Source organism: Capricornis sumatraensis, chromosome 9 (genome assembly GCF_032405125.1).
Source record: "Capricornis sumatraensis isolate serow.1 chromosome 9, serow.2, whole genome shotgun sequence".
Lineage (NCBI taxonomy): Eukaryota > Metazoa > Chordata > Mammalia > Artiodactyla > Bovidae > Capricornis > Capricornis sumatraensis.
Window position 1 is genome coordinate 69,831,727 of NC_091077.1, and position 20,204 is coordinate 69,851,930.

General features: G+C 40.5%; 1 protein-coding gene across 13 annotated transcripts in view; it reads right to left on the bottom strand.

Moving 5' to 3' along the window:
- The window catches only part of EBF1 (EBF transcription factor 1), a 404,609-nt gene that overhangs the window by 88,934 nt on the left and 295,471 nt on the right, over positions 1–20,204 (bottom strand). For 9 of the 13 annotated variants that reach the window (XM_068979369.1, XM_068979375.1, XM_068979371.1 and 6 more), the window contains one exon: positions 17,562–17,692. In XM_068979369.1, the coding sequence (XP_068835470.1) occupies positions 17,562–17,692 (131 nt within the window). Of the gene's footprint in view, positions 1–17,561; positions 17,696–20,204 lie in introns of all 13 variants that reach the window. The other 4 variants (XM_068979367.1, XM_068979364.1, XM_068979373.1 and 1 more) reach the window with 1 other exon arrangement.

Genomic DNA, 20,204 nt, shown 5'->3' on the forward strand with positions numbered 1-20,204 from the left:
GAACTATATGAAATAAATGCAATTTGAAGTTCCAAGCCACAACACAAAAAAATAACTGGGATTACTAGAAAGCACACCAGTGATTTTTCCTTATTATGCTTTGGATTTAATATTTTAGCCTTAATCATTTTCAACACTAAAAAGTTAAAAGGGGAAAAAAAATAACCCTCCAAAACAAGCAAAGCCTTAAAGAGAAGGGGTAAAAGGAAGGAAAGGTTTCTTCTCTAGAAAAATAATTAACAGTGATGACTAGAAAAAGCCTAAAGCAGGGACTGATAGAGTAGGTTTTAGGTATCACCCATCCAAGAGTCTGGGTTCTAAGGGACACTGGCCCATTCATCCACTGTCACTCTCTGTGCCTCAGTTTACCATCCTAGCCTGCATGTGTTCTGTTCTGTTGGAGTACTGATAATAATGTTAAATATGCTTTGTGTGTGGTAGAGCTTCTCCAGGGACCCTAAAGCACTTTCCAGATTAATTTTTTAATTTATATATTAATAATTCTCACAGCATTCTCCCTCCTCTTCAGTTGGGGTAATAATATCTATCTCTTTTGAGATAGGCAGGGGGTGTTGAGTGACGGACATAAAACAGACACTTAAATAAGGAAACTATAACATAAAAGCATAATTAAAGCTTCCAAACCAAATAGACTAAGGATTTTTAGAGACACCACAGTGTTGGTGACCATACAAGCAAACTTATTGTCCTTCCACTCGGGTGTTCATTTTTCTGTAGTTAAACACGGTATTTAAAAAAAACATTGTTTTCTGGAGTTCTTAAAGAAAGCTGAAATATGATCAGCATGTATGCTTGGGGACTGTGCTGGCTGAACCTACATATTTTATCTCTATTTCCCCGAAGTGGATACAACATAAATCAAGGGATGCCAGTTCTTCTCCCAAGTTCCTCAGTGTATTCTGGTTTGTTCCCTAATCAGGGTTCCTTGGGTTTCGTAAGACAGATTTTTTCATTCCCAAGAATTGCCTGTCTCAAAGGCAGTATACGATTTCTCAGGGAACGTGAGAGAAAGCCCGTGGAAGCATTTACTGTTTCACAAACATTCTGGTTTCCTTTTGCCCCGTCAAGAAAATAACTAAACCAATGTTTAGCAAAATATGTTGGGTCACATGAATTCCCAAAGATAAACTTTACGTATGAATTGCAGAGGAGACTTTGGAAACTAAAGTCACAGAAACTGAGTTAAATAGGGGATTTAAAATCTAGCTTTTGAACAGTCAGCAGTATCTCCTAACACTGTCTAAAATTTCTCTCATATCGGTATCGACATAGACACAGATACATAGAGAAGAGATAGAGATCTATTTTCCAATTGACTGTCTGCATCTCCCAATGAGAATACAAGCCCCATAGGATATGAGCTTGGTCCTTCTTGTTTTCTCTACTCTGTTTCCAGTTTTAAGAGTGCCTGGGAAACCAGCAGACATTCAATAAATACTTGTTGAAGATTGAATGAGTAAATACTGTGACACCGTTAACTGCCACTAATAATTAGGGTAAAGATTCAATAACATCCCTTATGCATCTGCGAAAAAGATATCATCAGTACTACTCCATTCAAAAAAACTGTCTCTACTGAAGAAAAAAAAAATTTTTTAACTTTGCTCCCACAGACTTCCTGGCAGCCTCATTAAACATTCACAAAAATATACTGCCCAATTCTTCTGACCAAGAAACTAACCAGGTCCCTAAATCAATGCAGTTAATTGTACAAAACAAAACAGCAATAAGATCATCTTTCAAAATAACAGATCGAGGAGAAAAAGGCTAAAATAAATACATTATACTTGAACTACCTTTGGTTTTTGTGGGTTGATTGATTTATTTATTTTTTGGTAATTTATTTTTTAAATAAACTTTCTTCAGCTCTCTTCCCAGGATGTAAATCTTGTGCCAATTGGGCCCCATTAAAGACTGGATCCTGTCCTGACCATCTGGGAGCTGGAAAAGCACTGGTGAGTTTCTGAGGTCCAGAGTATTCCAGACGGAGTGGACTGGACACCAGTAACGCCAGCCCCTGTGGTTTGAAAGTGTACAATGGGCTCTTTCTCGAGGCTTGTTTTTCTACATTCAGTCAAGAAGGAACATCACCCTAGTTGGGCCTGGCTTAGGGTCCTAGGTTGCTGCTTTCTTTGTTTGCAAATTAAATATAAAAGAAAAAGAAAGGCCAGATACATTTGGAAGGGATTGAGTGATTGTCATCAAAGTTGGCCATTTGCAGGGCACAATCTCACCTGCAAAGATTTAGGAATTAGGAACGAAAAACACAAGAACCAAAAGGTAGAGTAGCAAGCTATGAATTCACCTTTCACCAAAAAGTCTTTCAGGTTCTTGCGGAGCTCTAAGAAAAGGATATCAAAGCTGTAAGACACTAAAGAGTGACTCATTCTAATGTTCTTGGGTGGTATAGTTCCTGTCTGCATCCTATTTACAGTGATCCTTGCACATATATTCAGTAATTCCCAATTTAACACGTGCCTCCAGGAAGTGAGCTCTGCAGAAAACTGAAGCCAACCCCCTTAAACACTGTGCTTTCACTGAAATCTTTCGAGGACACGTTACACACATCTTGCTGTTTCAGACAGAAGATATTGAATATAACTGCCATCTCTTTCTTGATTACTCAGGCCCACTGTCATTATGAACAGTCATTAATGTGCAGTACAGTAATATAGTTCTGCATCTGCTTTTTCAGTTTTCCTTTCCTACCCTTGACATTAAGCTGTCACTTCAGCTGTCAACCAGCCTTCTTCTAACAACCCGCCTATACTTTGCTCCTTCTAATTTGCTATGTCCTGGGAAAACAGATAACATAGTTTAAAATTCCTGTTCTGGTTACCTCAAAGTCTGTTATTTTAATCATCTTTTTTTCTTGCTGGTTTTTTTTTTTTTTTGCTCACTTCCGGTTTCATGCTGAATTTTGGAGAGTTGCAATGACTACAACAATCTTCTCTGGGTCATTGGGGTTACACTCTGTTCTTTTTAGATGGTTAAAAGATAACTCTAGAGTCAAATGGATTTGGGTTCAAGACCAGGTTTTGCAAATTACCAGCTGTGGGATCCTCTGAAAGTCACTCAACCTCTCTGGATTCAGTGGCATTGTCTGGGAAAGGGGAGGGGCTAGCCATCTGACTAGTGTTCTGTTGTTCAGTCACTTAGTCATGTCTCTTTTGTGGCCCCATGGACTGTAGCACACCAGTTTCCCCTGTCCATGGATTTCCCAGGCAAGAATGCTGAAGTGCGTTGCCATTTTCTTCTCCAGGGGATCTTCCCAACCTAGGGATTGAACCAGCATCCCCTGCAAGTCTCCTACATTTATTGTAGGGTTAATTGACTTAACGCCTATAATGAGTTTAGGTGAAGGCCTCACATTATCCATCACTTAAAAAGTGTTAGTTTTATTACTACTTAATCCTCACCATAACCAACAGATTTACACTAAGGTATTTATGTGCATCCTTATTGCACAATAAATATACCTAAATATAAGCTACCTAATTATACCTGTATTAACAAAACCTAAACTGCAATCTATCTGGTACTGACACTGTGATGCAGCATTGAATATAACAGTTGCTAAAAAACAGCATTTGTCTGGTTGAATGGATGAATGACCAAAAGAAAGTAGAAGTAGTGTCATTCAACACTATTTGGTATAAATTAATGCCTCTAACATGTAAGGCTCTGTGCTAGACACTGTAGGGGACTAAGCTGAATTCAGCATAGATCCTGCCTTCAAGGCAGAGAGCAGCCTCTTACGTCAGAATAGGAAGTGATAAGGAACATAAGATGGTACAGATAAGTACATTAAGAATTTAGAAAGAAGAGAAAATATTTTATATCTAGAGTTGTGAGGGAAGATTTCATGGACTAAAAAAAAAAAAAGTTTTTTGGATCTTAAAGGGCAGATGTATCTGGGCACAGAAAAGAGGGAAACGCATTGTGGAAGGAGGAATGGGATAAACAAGAGCACAGAGGAGAGAAATTAATGCAGGCATAAAGAGCTGCAAACAACTCATTGTGATTGGAGCAGAAGTTAAGATGAATGGCGGGTTAGGATGCGGAGAAGAAAGGTCAAAGCGTTACACGGCTGTGCTTGAATCCCAAACGACGGCATCACGGCTTTAGGAAATAGGAAACCAGTAAGGCTGCATCAGGAGGAAGATCTCAGCTCAAATCATCAGGGAGCCATTCCGGCAGTAAGCACTGAGCACATGGATGAAATCAGCACAGGGCTATATAAATATCGGTTTCCTTCACTAAAGTCACAAGACTACAGCCAGTGTGAAATCTGTCCTTGATTCCTGCTAAAATTAGAAATGCATCACACTTTGGGTTTTTCCATTTTTAAGTTACATATGTGTACATTTTGAACACACTGTAAACAAATAACTGAAAATGTCAACCTAAACGTGTTTTTAACTATCTCATAATTATCAACACAGATGATAGATTTAAAATGCCTTAGTCATTAAAAATAACCATACAGACTAGAGCATTTTAAAGAATAAGTTTAGCATGTTTGTAACTATGTGACTATATTAAAAAGACCATTAGACTATTTTTACATTGTTTTTAAATATGCTGACTCATTTAGAAATCATTCCCTATAAGATAAGTTGAACATGAAAGGTATTCATCAGAGTCATACCCAAAGTTTGATATAAGTGATTCACACTGCTCTTTTTATTCTTAATGAATGAAGTGTACAACTTGGCATTAAATATCTGCCTCCAAATAGATGATCAATAAGTATATGTGGAATATAGACTTGGCAACTTATATATTTAGGAAAAAGTAAGGAACTAGGAATTATTTAAAGCCTGTACATTTAATAAACTTTGAATTAAACTTATCTGTAAGCTTCAATATTTGTAAAATAAATCACACAGCTGTTTACACTGTACCCTATTTATATTATAAATTTTTGAAAGAGATGATATTTGAGACAATGTCTTTCTCCATGTTTCTTAATTTTCTTTCCGATTTTAGTGGAATTCTATCTCATATCAATGTGTTATACATAATAGTCATTGGAATGGTGATGCCATCATGTATAAAACTTGGGATGGTTTGGTAAATATAAGGAAGTCTGGTGGTGCTAGTGGTAAAGAACCTACCTGCCAATGCAGGAGATGCAAGAGACACAGGTTTAGTCACTGGGTTCAGAAGAGCCCCTGGAGAAGGGCATGGCAACCCACTCCAGTATTCTTGCCTGGAGAATCCCATGGACAGAGGAGCCTGGTGAGCTACAGTCCATTGGGTCGCGAAGAGTCAGATGTGACTGAAGCAACTTAGCACATGCACACATGCTTAAACAAAACAAAACAAAACAAAACAAAACCTAGGGAAATGTCATGAGAAACATTGGTAGAAAAGAAAATTGAATGGGGAGTGCAGCTGGAGTCTGGAGAACTGGGCTAAAACCCTGGCGGTGGCTGCTGCTGCTAAGTCACTTCAGTCGTGACCAAAAGTAGCTAACCAGGGCAAGTCACTGCACCAGCAAGCTCCAGAACCTCTTTCGCCTCACTTTCAAAATAAAAGAGCTGCATCTAACAACTGGAAAGACTCTTCAAAGTCCTCAAAATTTTGTGACTCTGCATGCGGTTCAGTAAAAATCAAGGCCAGATATAAGGCCTCAGAAACTTACAGTGGGAACAAGTACAAGTTGTAGTCATTCATTCTTTGATGTCACAGAAGAGAAAATACCATTTATTTCTATTTACAACCCTCCCTCTGAGCTATGTGCACAAATGAGAATGGAAAGTACATATATACACTACTATATGTAAAACAGATAGCTAGCAGGAAGCTTCTGCGCAGCACAGGAAGCTCAGCTGGGTGCTCTGTGATGACTTAGAGAGGCGGAATGGGAGGGTGGAGGTGGCAGGGAGGCTCAAGAGGGACCAGATGTATGTATACTTATAGCTGATTCACGTTGTTGTACAGCAGAAGATAACACAACATTGCAAAGCAATTATACTCCAGTTAGAAAATAAATAATAATCAAAATTTAAATTAAAAGAAAGCAGATATGGAAAGGAAGGAAGACAGAAAATAAAAACTGTATTTAAAATCTTATTTTCAAACTTTTGGATTCGAGCAGCAAAACTTCTCCTCAGCCCCACAAGCTGCCATTTACCTAACTACAATCTTCCAGAGGTCTCTCCTGTAGTGGCTTCTTTTGCCTTTTCCCTGTCTCTGGGAATGCAATTGAAGAAAACATCCATCTGGATTAAAAAGAAAATGCATGACCCTTGGATGAGGCTAATCAGTTCATACAGTGATGTAACTCTGACTTCTCCCATCTGAGATAAACGGTCCTGGCAATCTTTAAATATAGCTGTCCTACAAAATCACACGACATCTAACGCCAAGTGTACATGGACTAAAACCAGTTGCAAAATATGAGTGAATTTCTGTCCAGAGCCTTGCAGCATTAAATAAGAATGGCTCCAAACATTGTTAGTCTAATCTGAATAATACTCTGCAAATATTTCAGATTTTCTTAATGACTGGGTTGCATGACTTTACTTCATTAACATGAAATCCACATGGACTTCAGCCATTGTTAACACATATCTTCCTATAAGGTGATTCCTGAGGGGAAAAAAGGGTTCTGTGGTCACAAGAAACACCTGGAGTAACAGGCAAATTGGGCTTTGGAATACAGAATGAAGCAGGGCAAAAGCTAATAGAGTTTTGCCAAGAGAACACACTGGTCATAGCAAACACTCTCTTCCAACAACACAAGAGAAGACTCTACACATGGACATCGCCAGATGGCCAACACCAAAATCAGATTGATTATATTCTTTGCAGCCAAAGATGGAGAAACTCTATACAGTCAGAAAACAACAAGACCGGGAGCTGACTGTGGCTCAGATCATGAACTCCTTATTGCCAAATTCAGACTTATATTGAAGAAAATAGGGAAAACCACTAGACCATTCAGCTATGACCTAAATCAAATCCCTTATGATTATACAGTGGAAGTGAGAAATACATTTAAGGGACTAGATCTGATAGACAGAGTGCCTGATGAACTATGGACAGGGACTCATGACATTGTAGAGCAGACAGGGATCAAGACCAGCCCCAAGAAAAAGAAATGCAAAAAAGAAAAATGACTGTCTGAGGAGGCCTTACAAATAGCTGTGAAAAGAAGAGAAGCAAAAAGCAAAGGAAAAAAGGAAAGATATACCCATTTGACTGCAGAGTTCCAAAGAATAGCAAGGAGAGATAAGAAAGCCTTCCTCAGCGATCAGTGCAAAGAAATAGAGGAAAACAACAGAATGGGAAAGACTAGAGATCTCTTCAAGAAAATTAGAGATACCAAGGGAACATTTCATGCAAAGATGGGCTCAATAAAGGACAGAAATGGTATGGACCTAACAGAAGCAGAAGATATTAGGAAGAGATGGCAAGAATACACAGAAGAACTGTATAAAAAAGATCTTCATGACCCAGATAATCACAATGGTGTGATCACTCATCTACAGCCAGACATCCTGGAATGTGAAGTCAAGTGGGCCTTAGAAAGCATCAGTACGAACAAAGCTAGTGGAGGTGATGGAATTCCAGTGGAGCTCTTTCAAATCCTGAAAGATGATGCTGTGAAAGTGCCACACTCAATATGCCAGCAAATTTGGAAAATTCAGCACCGGCCACAGGACTGGAAAAGGTCAGTTTTCATTCCAATCCCAAAGAAAGGCAATGCCAAAGAATGCTCAAACTACCACACAATTGCACTCATCTCACATGCTAGTAAAATAATGCTCAAAATTCTCCAAGCCAGGCTTCAGCAATACATGAACTGTGAACTTCCACATGTTCAAGCTGGTTTTAGAAAAGGCAGAGGAACCAGAGATCAAATTGCCAACATCGGCTGGATCATCGGAAAAGCAAGAGAGTTCCAGAAAAACATCTATTTCTGCTTTATTGACTATGCCAAAGCCTTTGACTGTGTAGCTCACAATAAACTGTGAAAATTTCTGAAAGAGATGGGAAGACAAGACCACCTAACCTGCCTCTTGAGAAATCTGTATGCAGGTAAAGAAGCAGCAGTTAGAACTGGACATGGAACAACAGACTGGTTCCAAATAGGAAAAGGAGTATGTCAAGGCTGTATGTTGTCACTCTGCTTATTTAACTTATATGCAGAGTACATCATGAGAAACGCTGGGCTGGGTGAAGCACAAGCTGGAATCAAGATTGCCGGGAGAAATCTCAATAACCTCAGATGTGCAGATGACACCACCCGTATGGCAGAAAGTGAAGAACTAAAGAGCTTCTTGAAAGTGAAAGAGGAGAGTGAAAAAGTTGGCTTAAAGCTCAACATTCAGAAAACGAAGATCATGGCATCCGGTCCCATCACCTCATGGCAAATAGATGGGGAAACAGTGGCTGACTTTATTTTGGGGGGCTCCAAAATCACTGCAGATGGTGACTGCAGCCATGAAATTAAAGGACGCTTACTCCTTGGAAGGAAAGTTATGGCCAATCTAGACAGCATATTAAAAAGCAGAGACATTACTTTGCCAACAAAGGTCCATCTACTCAAAGGTCCACCTCTACGGTTTTTCCAGTGGTCATGTATGGATGTGAGAGTTGGACTATAAAGAAAGCTGAGCACCAAAGAATTGATGCTTTTGAACTGTGGTGTTGAAGAAGACTCTTGAGAGTCCCTTGGACTGCAAGGAGATCCGACTAGTCAATCGTAAAGGAGATCAGTCTTGAGTGTTCATTGGAAGGGCTGATGCTGAATCTGAAACTCCGGAGTACTTTGGCCACCTGATGCAAAGAGCTGACTCATTGGAAAATACCCTGATGCTGGGCAAGATTGAGGGCAGGAGGAAAAGGAGATGACAGAGGGTGAGATGGTTGGATAGCATCACTGACTCAGTGGACATGAGTTTGGGTAAACTCTGGGAGTTGGTAATAGACAGGGAGGCCTGGCGTCCTGTGGTCCATGGGGTCACAAAGAGTCAGACACGACTGAGCAACTGAACTGAACTTGGTCACAAAGTTTGGGACATGCAGCATACTAAGTTTTAGATAGTCAAATGCATGTATGTACCTCAAAAGCTCTAAAACAAGACCAGCTGAGTTTATCTGACTCCACATTTCTCACATTTGGGCTTCCCTGATAGCTCAGTTGGTAAGGAATCCTCCTGCAATGCAGGAGACCCCAGTTTGATTCCTGGGTTGGGAAGATCCACTAGAGAAGAGATTGGATAGTTCAGTTCAGTTCAGTTCAGTTGCTCAGTCGTGTCCGACTCTTTGCGACCCCATGAATCACAGCACGCCAGGCCTCCCTGTCCATCACCATCTCCCGGAGTTCACTCAGACTCATGTCCATCGAGTTCGTGATGCCATCCAGCCATCTCATCCTCTGTCGTCCCCTTCTTCTCCTGCCCCCAATCCCTCCCAGCATCAGAGTCTTTTCCGATGAGTCAGCTCTTCGCATGAGGTGTCCAAAGTACTGGAGCTTCAGCTTTAGCATCATTCCCTCCACAGAAATCCCAGGGTTGATCTCCTTCAGAATGGACTGGTTGAATCTCCTTGCAGTCCAAGGGACTCTCAAGAGATTGGATATCTACTCCAGTATTCTTGGGCCTCCCTTGTGGCTCAACTGGTAAAGAATCCGCCTGCAATGAGGAGACCTGGGTTCGATCCCTAGGTTGCAAGATCCCCAGGAGAAGGGAAAGGCTATGCACTCCAGTATTCTGGCCGGGAGAATTTCTGGAGAATTCTAAGTCCATGGGGTCACAAAGAGTTGGACACAACTTTGCGACTGAACACCAAATAACTACCTTAAGCTGTATGAATTCTCTCAGGTTTGTCAATGACTAAAAGGACCCTGAGAGCCTCAGAGTCCACCACAGAGACCACCTGGACAGACTAGAAACCTGATTGGTTATTGAAGTAGTCTACTTCTAACTACACTATTCTCTCTGCCTTCTAGAACCTTTGCTAGAATTTTAAAGCACAAATTTAACTCTGCATTGCATAAACTTGGAACTCTCTAAGTTGCTACATGAGAGCAAGCTGTCTTTCTAAATAAAATACCAGGTCCCACAAAGCCTAACATTAATCATCCACAGTACCTACTCCAGTGTTAGATATAAGGAGGCAAGCCAACCAGTACTTGTTGTTTAGAAGTTAGAAAGATATTAAAAATTGAACAATTAGCTCTGCAAACCAGTAGCAGGAGCCCCTCCCTCCTCCTAATCACAGGGTGATAGAAAAGCAAAACAAAATACATCTCTATTTAAGAAAAAACTGAATCCATTTTAGCACATATCAACCCTGTTGGTTTTTCTGGTTTTATATGTAAAATACTACAAAGATTTTTTTTTTAAGTCTTCTGGGGTAAAACATGTTAAGGAGTACCAAAGTATCAGTAAAATAATTTGCTTTGTAAAAAGAGAGAGAAGAGAAAGGGCCAGAAGCAATAAGGAAGAGTAACAAAGATGGCAGTCCACATTCTCAAGAACACCGTGTCGTTCACCCCAAACTTGGGAGTTCGCAGAAGGCAGCCCTGAGTTAGGAGCAGGAGGCTGCCACCTTTTTTTCTTCCAACCCTCAGGGGGCAATCAGTGAGCTAAACTGAGCTACTCATTTGCAAAAGATTGGGCTGGTAGGGAATGGGCACAGATGAGGGTAAATTAAGCCAGCCCTATTTTCTCTGGCTCTTTTTAAAATTCTTTAGCTAAAAATAGTCTCCACATTATAGCATCAGCTGCTAATCTAAAATGTTATCTCCTTGTCCTGGCCCACCAGCCTGCTTCCTGAGTGCTTTGGCTACAGAGTGAGGAAATGGAGGAGAGAGAAAAGTCTACTTAAAGTTAAAAGTACTAGATTTCAGAGGTGGCATAATCTCAAAAGACAACGTGGCCAGGGATGACGACTTTGGATAGATCGGGGTCCTAGAGAAGAGGCCCAGACAGGTTAATTGTCTTAAATATATAAGTAACTTAGTCACTTATATGGAATAAGAGGCTGTTTTCTGCCTCTAACACAAAGCACATACTCTTCTAAAGCTAAACTCTTCCTATGTGTCAATGGCTCCACTCACAAATTTATACAACTAGAAAACGAAAGGACTGTTCTACTTCTGATCCTCTACATGACAAGTCTAGCTTACCCTGGGAGGTGATAGTGACTGTTAAGATACTGTCCAGTATAAGGCATCAATGGCAAGTCCACTCTGGTCTGATATGGTTAAAAAAAAAAAAAAAAAAAACCCTAGGGTAAACATTTTGGCATAAGCTAAATCAAGAGAGTTGGACCATAAAGAAGGCTGGGTATCCTTAAAGAATTGATGCTTTTGAACTGTGGTGCTAGAGAAGACTCTTGACAGTCCCTTGGATATCAAGGAGATCATATCAGTCAATTCTAAAGGAAATCAACCCTGAATATTCATTGGAAGGACTGATGCTAAAGCTCCTATACTTTGGCAACTTGATGTGAAGAACCAACTCACTGGAAAAGATCCTGATTCTGGGAAAATTGAGGGCAAGAGAAGGAGACAACAGAGGATGAGATGGTTGAATGACATCACTGACTCAATGGACACTGACTCAATGGACAGAGTCTGAGCAAACTCTGGGATATAGTCAAGGACAAGGAAGCCTGGTGTGCTGTAGTTCATGCGGTCGCAAACAGTTGGACACAACTTAGCGACTGAACAAACCGTGGACAGTTAAAGTGAGCTCAGGAGTTGGACTGTATGCATTCACATCCCATCTCCGGCACTTGATAATTGGACAGCTTATTTAACTTCCCCAAGTTCAATTTCCCCATCAGTAAAATGAGAACATGCTGTACACGTGAGCTGGCACCATGTTCACAAAGAGCCTTAGCAAACACTTAGCATAGTACCCGGCAGGAACCAAGTGCTCAATGAACATTAGCTAATACTAGTCCTACTCTACTTTCATAGATATCTTCTCTTAATATTCAGTTATCAAGCTTTGATTCTACTCAGCGGAAGCCTGGAGACATGGCCCGCAGCTTTTTGTCCCTAAGGCACATACTTTAATACTGATCAAAAAAGAGCCTCGGTTACTACTACTGCTGCTGTTACTACTCCTACTTCTGTACCACTTGGATTACTGTGCATGTCTTTTTTCTCTTCTTTCTGTCCTTTGCTCTCAAAATTCCACCCACGTGCTCTCTCATTAACTTGGGCTTGTATTTCCTTCGTAGAAACATTCATTGTGGTTCAAATCCCATCTCTAGCACTGTCTGTCTGTGTGATGGTGGGTAAGTTTCTGAACCTCTGTGACACTCAGTTTACTTATATGTATCTAACATAAGGCTATAAAGTGAAGTTGCTCAGTCGTGTCTGACTCTTTGCGACCCCGTGGACTGTAGCCTACCAGGCTCCTCTATCCATGGGATTGTGCAGGCAATAGTCCTGGAGTGGATTGCCATTTCCTTCTCCAGGGGATCTTCCCAACCCAGGGATCAAACCCAGGTGTACTGCATTGTAGACAGACGCTTTACCGTCTGAGCCAGCAGGGAAAAAAGGATTGAATAAGATAATATTCATGAAGTGCTTATACATGAAAGCCCTCAGTACATGTGAGCCATTTCGCAATTTCTCATCAGTATACGGTAGACTGGGGGACTTGGAAGAGTACCAGATTCTCTCCCTGCACTAAAATAGGGAGAGCATTATATCTGTCAAATAGCCTGTATGAAAATCTACATTTGTAAATAGTTTAGCACATTTATAAAAAGTTCACCTCTCCAAGACTCATTTTTCTAAATGTCAGGACCATCATGATGATAACAGCCCAAATTAAAGTCCTCCATCCAGACGCTCAACTGTTCATGCTTCAGGGGATTTATCTGCTAAAACCTGGCTTCCCAGGTGGCACAGTGGTAAAGAATCCACCTGCAATCCAGGAGGTACAAGAAATGCAGGTTTGATCCCTGAGTTGGGAAGATCCCCTGGAGAAGGAAATGGCAATCCACTCCAGAATTCTTGTCTGGAGAATTCCATGGACAGAGAAGCCTGGTGATGCGAAGAGTTGGACATGACTGAGGACAGCACATCTGCTAAAAGGTTTCAGGATACTACATAGTGTGGGCTTTCACCAGGAAAGGGTCACAGCTGATTTATGATAGAGCCACAAATAAGAGCAGCTTGGGAGAAGGAGGTGGGCAAAGAAAGTGAATGTACCCCCCACCCTCACCTCCCAACTGGACCCCCCAGATCCATTTCAAGGGGCTTCTGGTATAAGCAAGGCAGGGATGGAGGAGGGAGGAGGAGGAGGACAAAGGTATTGCCTCAATGGATGTTCCTTTTCATGACGTGCAAACAGATTCTTTAAAGCAATTCTGGGCTTCCCTTGTGGCTCAGCTGAAAAAGAATCCACCCGCAATGCAGGAGACCTGGGTTTGATCCTTGGGTTGGGAAGATCCCCTGGAGAAAGGAAAGGCTACCGACTCCAGTATTCTGGCCTAGAGACTTCAATGGAATGAAGTCCATGGGATCGCAAAGAGTCGGACACAACTGAGCATCTTTCACTTCCTTTCTTTTAAAGCAATTTAGATAAACCTAAGTCACTCACCTAGAGCCAGACATCCTGGAATGTGAAGTCAAGTGGGCCTTAGAAAGCATCACTATGAACAAAGCTAGTGGAGGTGATGGAATTCCAGTGGAGCTATTTCAAATCCTGAAAGATGATGCTGTGAAAGTGCCACACTCAATATGCCAGCAAATTTGGAAAATTCAGCACCGGCCACAGGACTGGAAAAGGTCAGTTTTCATTCCAATCCCAAAGAAAGGCAATGCCAAAGAATGCTCAAACTACCACACAATTGCACTCATCTCACACGCTAGTAAAGTAATGCTTAAAATTCTCCAAGCCAGGCTTCAGCAATACATGAACCGTGAACTTCCACATGTTCAAGCTGGTTTTAGAAAAGGCAGAGGAACTAGAGATCAAATTGTCAACATCCGCTGGATCATCAGAAAAGCAAAACAGTTCCAGAAAAACATCTATTTCTACTTTATTGACTATGCCAAAGCCTTTGACTGCATAGATCACAGTAAACTGTGGAAAATTCTGAAAGAGATGGGAACACCAGACCACCTGACCTGCCTCTTGAGAAATCTGTATGCAGGTCAGGAAGCAACAATTAGAACTGGACATGGAAAAACAGACTGGTTCCACATAGGAAAAGGAGTACATCAAGGCTGTATATTGTCACCCCGCTTATTTAACTTCTATGCAGAATACTTCATGAGAAACGCTGGGCTGGAAGAAGCACAAGCTGGAATCAAGATTGCCGGGAGAAATATCAATCACCTCAGATATGCAGATGACACCACCCTTATGGCAGAAAGTGAAGAAGAACTAAAAAGCTTCTTGATGAAAGTGAAAGTGGAGAGTGAAAAAGTTGGCTTAAAGCTCAATATTCAAAAAATGAAGATCATAGCATCTGGTCCCATCACTTCACAGGAAATATATGGGGAAAGAGTGGGAACAGTGGCTGACTTTATTTGGGGGGCTCCAAAAATGACTGCAGATGGTGACTGCAGCCATGAAATTTAAAGACACTTACTCCTTGGAAGGAAAGTTATGACCAACCTAGATAGCATATTGAAAAGCAGAGACATTACTTTGCCAACAAAGGTCCATCTACTCAAGGCTATGGTTTTTCCACTAGTCATGTATGGATGTGAGAGTTGGACTGTGAAGAAAGCTGAGCACCAAAGAATTGATGCTTTTGAACAGTGGTGTTGGAGAAGACTTGAGAGTCCCTTGGACTGCAAGGAGATCCAACCAGTCCATTCTGAAGGAGATCAACCCTGGGATTTCTTTGGAGGGAATGATGCTAAGGCTGAAACTCCAGTACTTTGGTCACCTCATGTGAAGAGTTGACTCATTGGAAAAAGACTCTGATGCTGGCAGGGATTAGGGGCAGGAGGAGAAGGGGATGACAGAAGATGAGATGGCTGGATGGCATCACCGACTCGATGTGAGTTTGAGTGAATCCTGGGAGTTGGTGATGGACAGGGAGGCCTGGCGTGCTGCGATTCATGGGGTTGCAAAGAGCTGGACACGACTGAGCACCTGAACTGAACTGAAGTTAGAATTTAACCTCCCTTTTCTGTTCCCAAAAGAGGACAAGAAAGTAGGGGAACCAAGAGGAAACTGGGGCACCTGGACAAGGTGGAGGAACAAATGAATAATTTCCTGATGTGCACCACATCCAACATGGTATACCTGGCTTCAGACAGGCACAAGCTTATAAAGGAAGCATCTCACGCTAACCTCACTTACTCTCAGGGTCAAATATACTACTGATTTGAGCCCGCCACCTCTCAAGCTTCACTGTGGCTACTATGATCTGGATAAAAAAGTTCATGTTGTATTTACTCTTCCCTTCTCACAAGGTCCAGGACAAGCAACAGAATGAGAGATAGGAAGGGATGAAGACACAGCCTACGGGCCCCGGGAAAGTTTGTCTTTGTGAGCACCCCTGCCTCCAGCAGCAATGAAGACACCAACTTGCAAGCAACATACACCAAGTACATGGAGCTTCTAATTTTACAACCCAATGCTTCCAACAAAGAAGGGGTGCAGCAGCCAGGGGAGTGCAGTTCACCTCATGTGCGACATGTTCCAACTTGGACAACAATCAGTTTGGTGGACAGGGAAGTTCATCCCTGATTCAACTCAATGGGAGCCTTGATCCTCTGAGCAAGTGTTTGCTGCTTGTCACCCATGTGGGAAATACAAATGCAGTGGCAGCAAGGCCTGGCAAGGGGCTTGCCAGAGTGGGTTCTTGGCAGTGAGATATGCACACAGAAGGCTTTAAAGAAGGGCAGGCTCGGCTTTGGAAAGATAAACGTGCTCAGTCAGCACAGTCTTAACTTTCTGCTCATCTCTGGGGCCCCTCTTAAGAAAAAACACAATACAAATATCTGGATGAGCTAAACAATGGTGTCATGGGAAAACAACCAGGAATGGAGACAGAAAACCTGAGTTACAGCTCCAGTACTGCTACTGAGTCCTCTGTATGGCTACATACCTATCACTAACACTCCCAGGGCTCTGGATGGCTGCTTTTGGGTTATATAGTTAAATATATATAATTATCATATTATATAAAATATAATTATATTTTTACATATTATATATGTATAATATATATTATACATATATGTATAATATATATTATATATGTATAATATATATGTATGTATGTGTGTATATATATACATATATGTTGCCGTTTAGTCACTAAGTTGAGTCCAACTCTTTTACGACCCCATGGACTGTAACTTGCCAGGCTCCTCTGTCCATGGGATTTCCCAGGCAAGAATATACTGGAATGTGTTGCCATTTCCTCCTCCAAAGGATCTTCCTGACCAACTCAGGGATCAAACTCACATCTCTTGCAAATTTTCTCCATTGGTAGGCAGATTCTTTACCATTGAGCCACCAGGGAAGCATATATATATATATATATGCTTAGACTCTTTCTCTCACTATATATATAGTCTAAGCCTCAGTATCCTTATCAAGAAAAGATACATACTAACAGTATTTACTTTGTGGTGTAAAGGGAAGATTAAGATGATCTGTGTCAAGGGCTCAGCACAGTGCCTAGTGTATAGTAAGTCTCAACAAAGTTTCGTCATCCTTTGACCACTTGTAAAGTGTGTAAGATATAAGTGAACTCAATGGTCTCTTGCAGCCCTCACACTATTTTTATTCTAAACTTTGGAGAGATAAAAGAAAACAGGCTCTGGGCATGCTGGCTAAGAAATCAAGTTTCAGTATCTAGAAAGCAAAGGCAAGTTTGCCATGCCTTCTACAGAATGGTGATACTCATGTTTTGTAATTTGAGATAACATTGATTACTGCCAGGCAAGTCAACTGGCAAATTAAAATAATGATCACAATGCTTGGAAAGTACTGCAAAATCAGAGCATAGTCATTTTCATATGATTGAAGATCCATATTGAGATGCTTGGGATGTTATAAATTCCTAGGGCAGGAAAGAGGCCTGAGTTAGTCTAGGTTCTCCTGGGAAACCACTCACTCTTTGATGAAGAGTCATTGAGTAAGTCAAGAACCACCTATACCTAGATTACTACTGTCCCATGAATGGTGATTGTTAAAGACGGATGTGTATTTGTAGACTCCATCTGCAAGTGTTCACAAATCACTACCTTGTTACAGGGCTTTGCCTATATATATATTTGTGAATGTGTGCCTCCTTTCCAATTCCCAATACACAATAGGACCTCTACACCATGGCCTGCCCATGAGGACAATGACGAAACTCTCCTGGGGCTGTTGGACCAGTGGGTGGAAGGCATTCCAGCAGAAAGTGATGTCTCCTGGTAAACCCAACCCATCTTTCCTAGTTTCCAGAGTTCTGCAGACTAGAGCTGGCCCACCCAGACTGACACCACAAAATTCTACACACTCTATTAGAAATTCAAGTGTAGACAGTATCTTCAACTAGACCAAGCTATTAGATATTAATGCTCAGACAACACCTACCTCACTCCAGACCAGCATGGTACCGAATATGACCTGTAACCCATCAAAGAAATTGTCCCCTATGATGATCACAGTCGCACCTCCTGTCGTCCATCCTTCACTCGGGCTGATGGCTTTGATACAGGGAGTAGCTGCTTTTCAACACACATGAAAAAGAGAAGGAGTCTGCTGTTAGAACCAAACTTTAATGATGGGAGACTTGAGAAAAAGAAAAAAAAAAATCTTTTATCTTTTCACGAACAGAAAGTCCCTCAAGATCTCAGCCATTTCCTAGTCATGTTAGGACCTGAAACTTCATGGTGCAATTTCAGTTTTTAAAAGCATTTATTTTCTTTGTTTCTATTAAGATACAGATATTTTTACCAAAATCTTTTTCAAACCTGAAATCTTATGAAATAAAACATAGAAGTAAAATTTTTTTATGAAATGCTTAAGATTTTTTTTCATGGGTGACATTTTGGAATATACTAGAAACCTTATAGAATTGCTTAATAATTAAATATATCTCCTAAACAGAAAACTCATAGATTTTTAGATAAACATTCATGTCCAATGGGAAGGGAAGAAAGAGAGGAGACTGGAACAGAACACCATTCTTGTTCCATGCCTTCTGTCTGTACCACTAGTGGAGCAATATTCCGGAATAAAAACCATTACATCTTTTGCAATAAATGTCATGGATCCCATTTTATAGACGCAAAGTATGCAGGTCATTCAGGGTGAATTATGTAACCAAATGGCTGAGTCAGGGCTGAACCACAGAAAGTCCCATGACCTTTGCTTGGTTGTCATTCCCAGGCATAAAACCCAAGAACTGGCTTTTTCAAAACTTCCTATATCCTTTCTTTCCATTATAAATGGTCCTTGGAGATGGGAAATAATTTGCAAATACTGTGATTCCAGACTGGACGTGGTTTGCCCGATGAGCATGGCATGCTTTCAACAGAATTACTGGGCATAAAAGAAATCTCTCAGGGAGTACTTTCGTGCCACTGAGAATTGTTAGCTCCACAATGCCATGCTGCTATTTCATGATCACTTTTATGAGCAAGAACCAAGCAAAATTCTAAAGCAAAGGAGATACTGTGTCAGGAGAGAAAATGAGACCCTCTTCTTTAATAAAAAGTGTATTAAGTACTTTAGACTGACTTTCCAAGTATTGAAACCAATGAGAGCACCAGTTAATTTTAACAGGAAAAAAAACTGGCAAAAAATTTCTGGACTTTGTCAAACTTGGCAAAATGTCATGCTTCAACTTTTGCAAGAAGAAAAGAAAATATGAAGCCCAGCCCTAAGGGACCATGGCTCACGTGCCACCATACAAACAAGTAGAATGGGTTTGATTTTGAGTCAAATTAATCTTATAAAAATTGCACAGAGAAATTTGGAAATATCCAAACTAAACATTTCATGTTGGCTGAACTCATAGCAGTGCATTTACAACTAACACTGGGCAGTCCAGATGCCTTTTCTCTCCTCCACTTTCTCCCAAAAACAAAATAATTAATCAAGGAAATGTAAATGATTCATGGCTTGAAAATTCTTGTTCAATTTTTAACACTCATAAAGGTTGTGGATCAATGTTCCACAGACATAGGACTTTTTCATAAAATTTTCCCTTAAAAGTAACCATGTTCAAATGCATGATTGAGTACTCCCAAACCAATGGTAGAACATGATGCATGATCCCAAGAAATTTATAAGAGAAATAAACTACATTTAGCAACTATATAAAATTCTTAAAATATAAACAGTTTGGACACATTCTAGTCAATGTCTCAAAATCTTAATTCTTAACTCCTAACTCAGTATTTAGTTGCTAGAGTGGAATAGAAAAGGTATTACTATATACTTAGATACTTCTGAGAAGAATAGAACATTGGTTTTACTAAACTGGTCCTGAAAGAGTCTCTCTGATGGCAAAGTGTGGAATCCAATGGTATCATTAAATGCTGACTCTGTGATTGCCCTCATTAACCAAAAAATAATCTTGGTGCTTATTACCTGTATTAGTTTAAGGACTTCTTCTGAGTTTTAACATTTTATTTTATTTGATTCACATAAGCATGTTCTTTTAGTTAAGTATGGGAGCCTCCAGGCTTTCTCATCATTGCACAAAAGGTGGTATCTGGGCATGTTAGTGTATCTTTGAGAGTCTCTCTTACAGGCAAAGAAGTTATAATAGCATATGGCCAAGAACTGCAGATTTTAGACTTGCACCAGCTTTCTTTTTTCCATTTGCTATTGTAGGATAAAGAAGGCATGTAATTACACATATGTATATATTTATGTATAGATATAAGTACATATACGTATATATCTATATGATGTAAGTACATATATGCATAGATGGTGTTCATATACATTCCAACATTTCCTAAGGACTCTAACAATGTTTTCAACCATTCAGAAACAAAGTTATAGGCCAACTAATTGGAGCTAAATGAGCATCAAGTTAGTAGAGAAAAACTGGTGAAGAAACAATATACGATACCATCTTTTTAGTTTTTGGGGAGGGAAAAAAAAGGCTTGGAGGAAGTACTAAAGGAAAAAAGAGGCATCCCTGGGTCCATCCTACCCTTGTGTTCAATACAATCCACTATCCCTGTTGAGGGACTAGGTGCTAATCTCAGAACAAGTCAG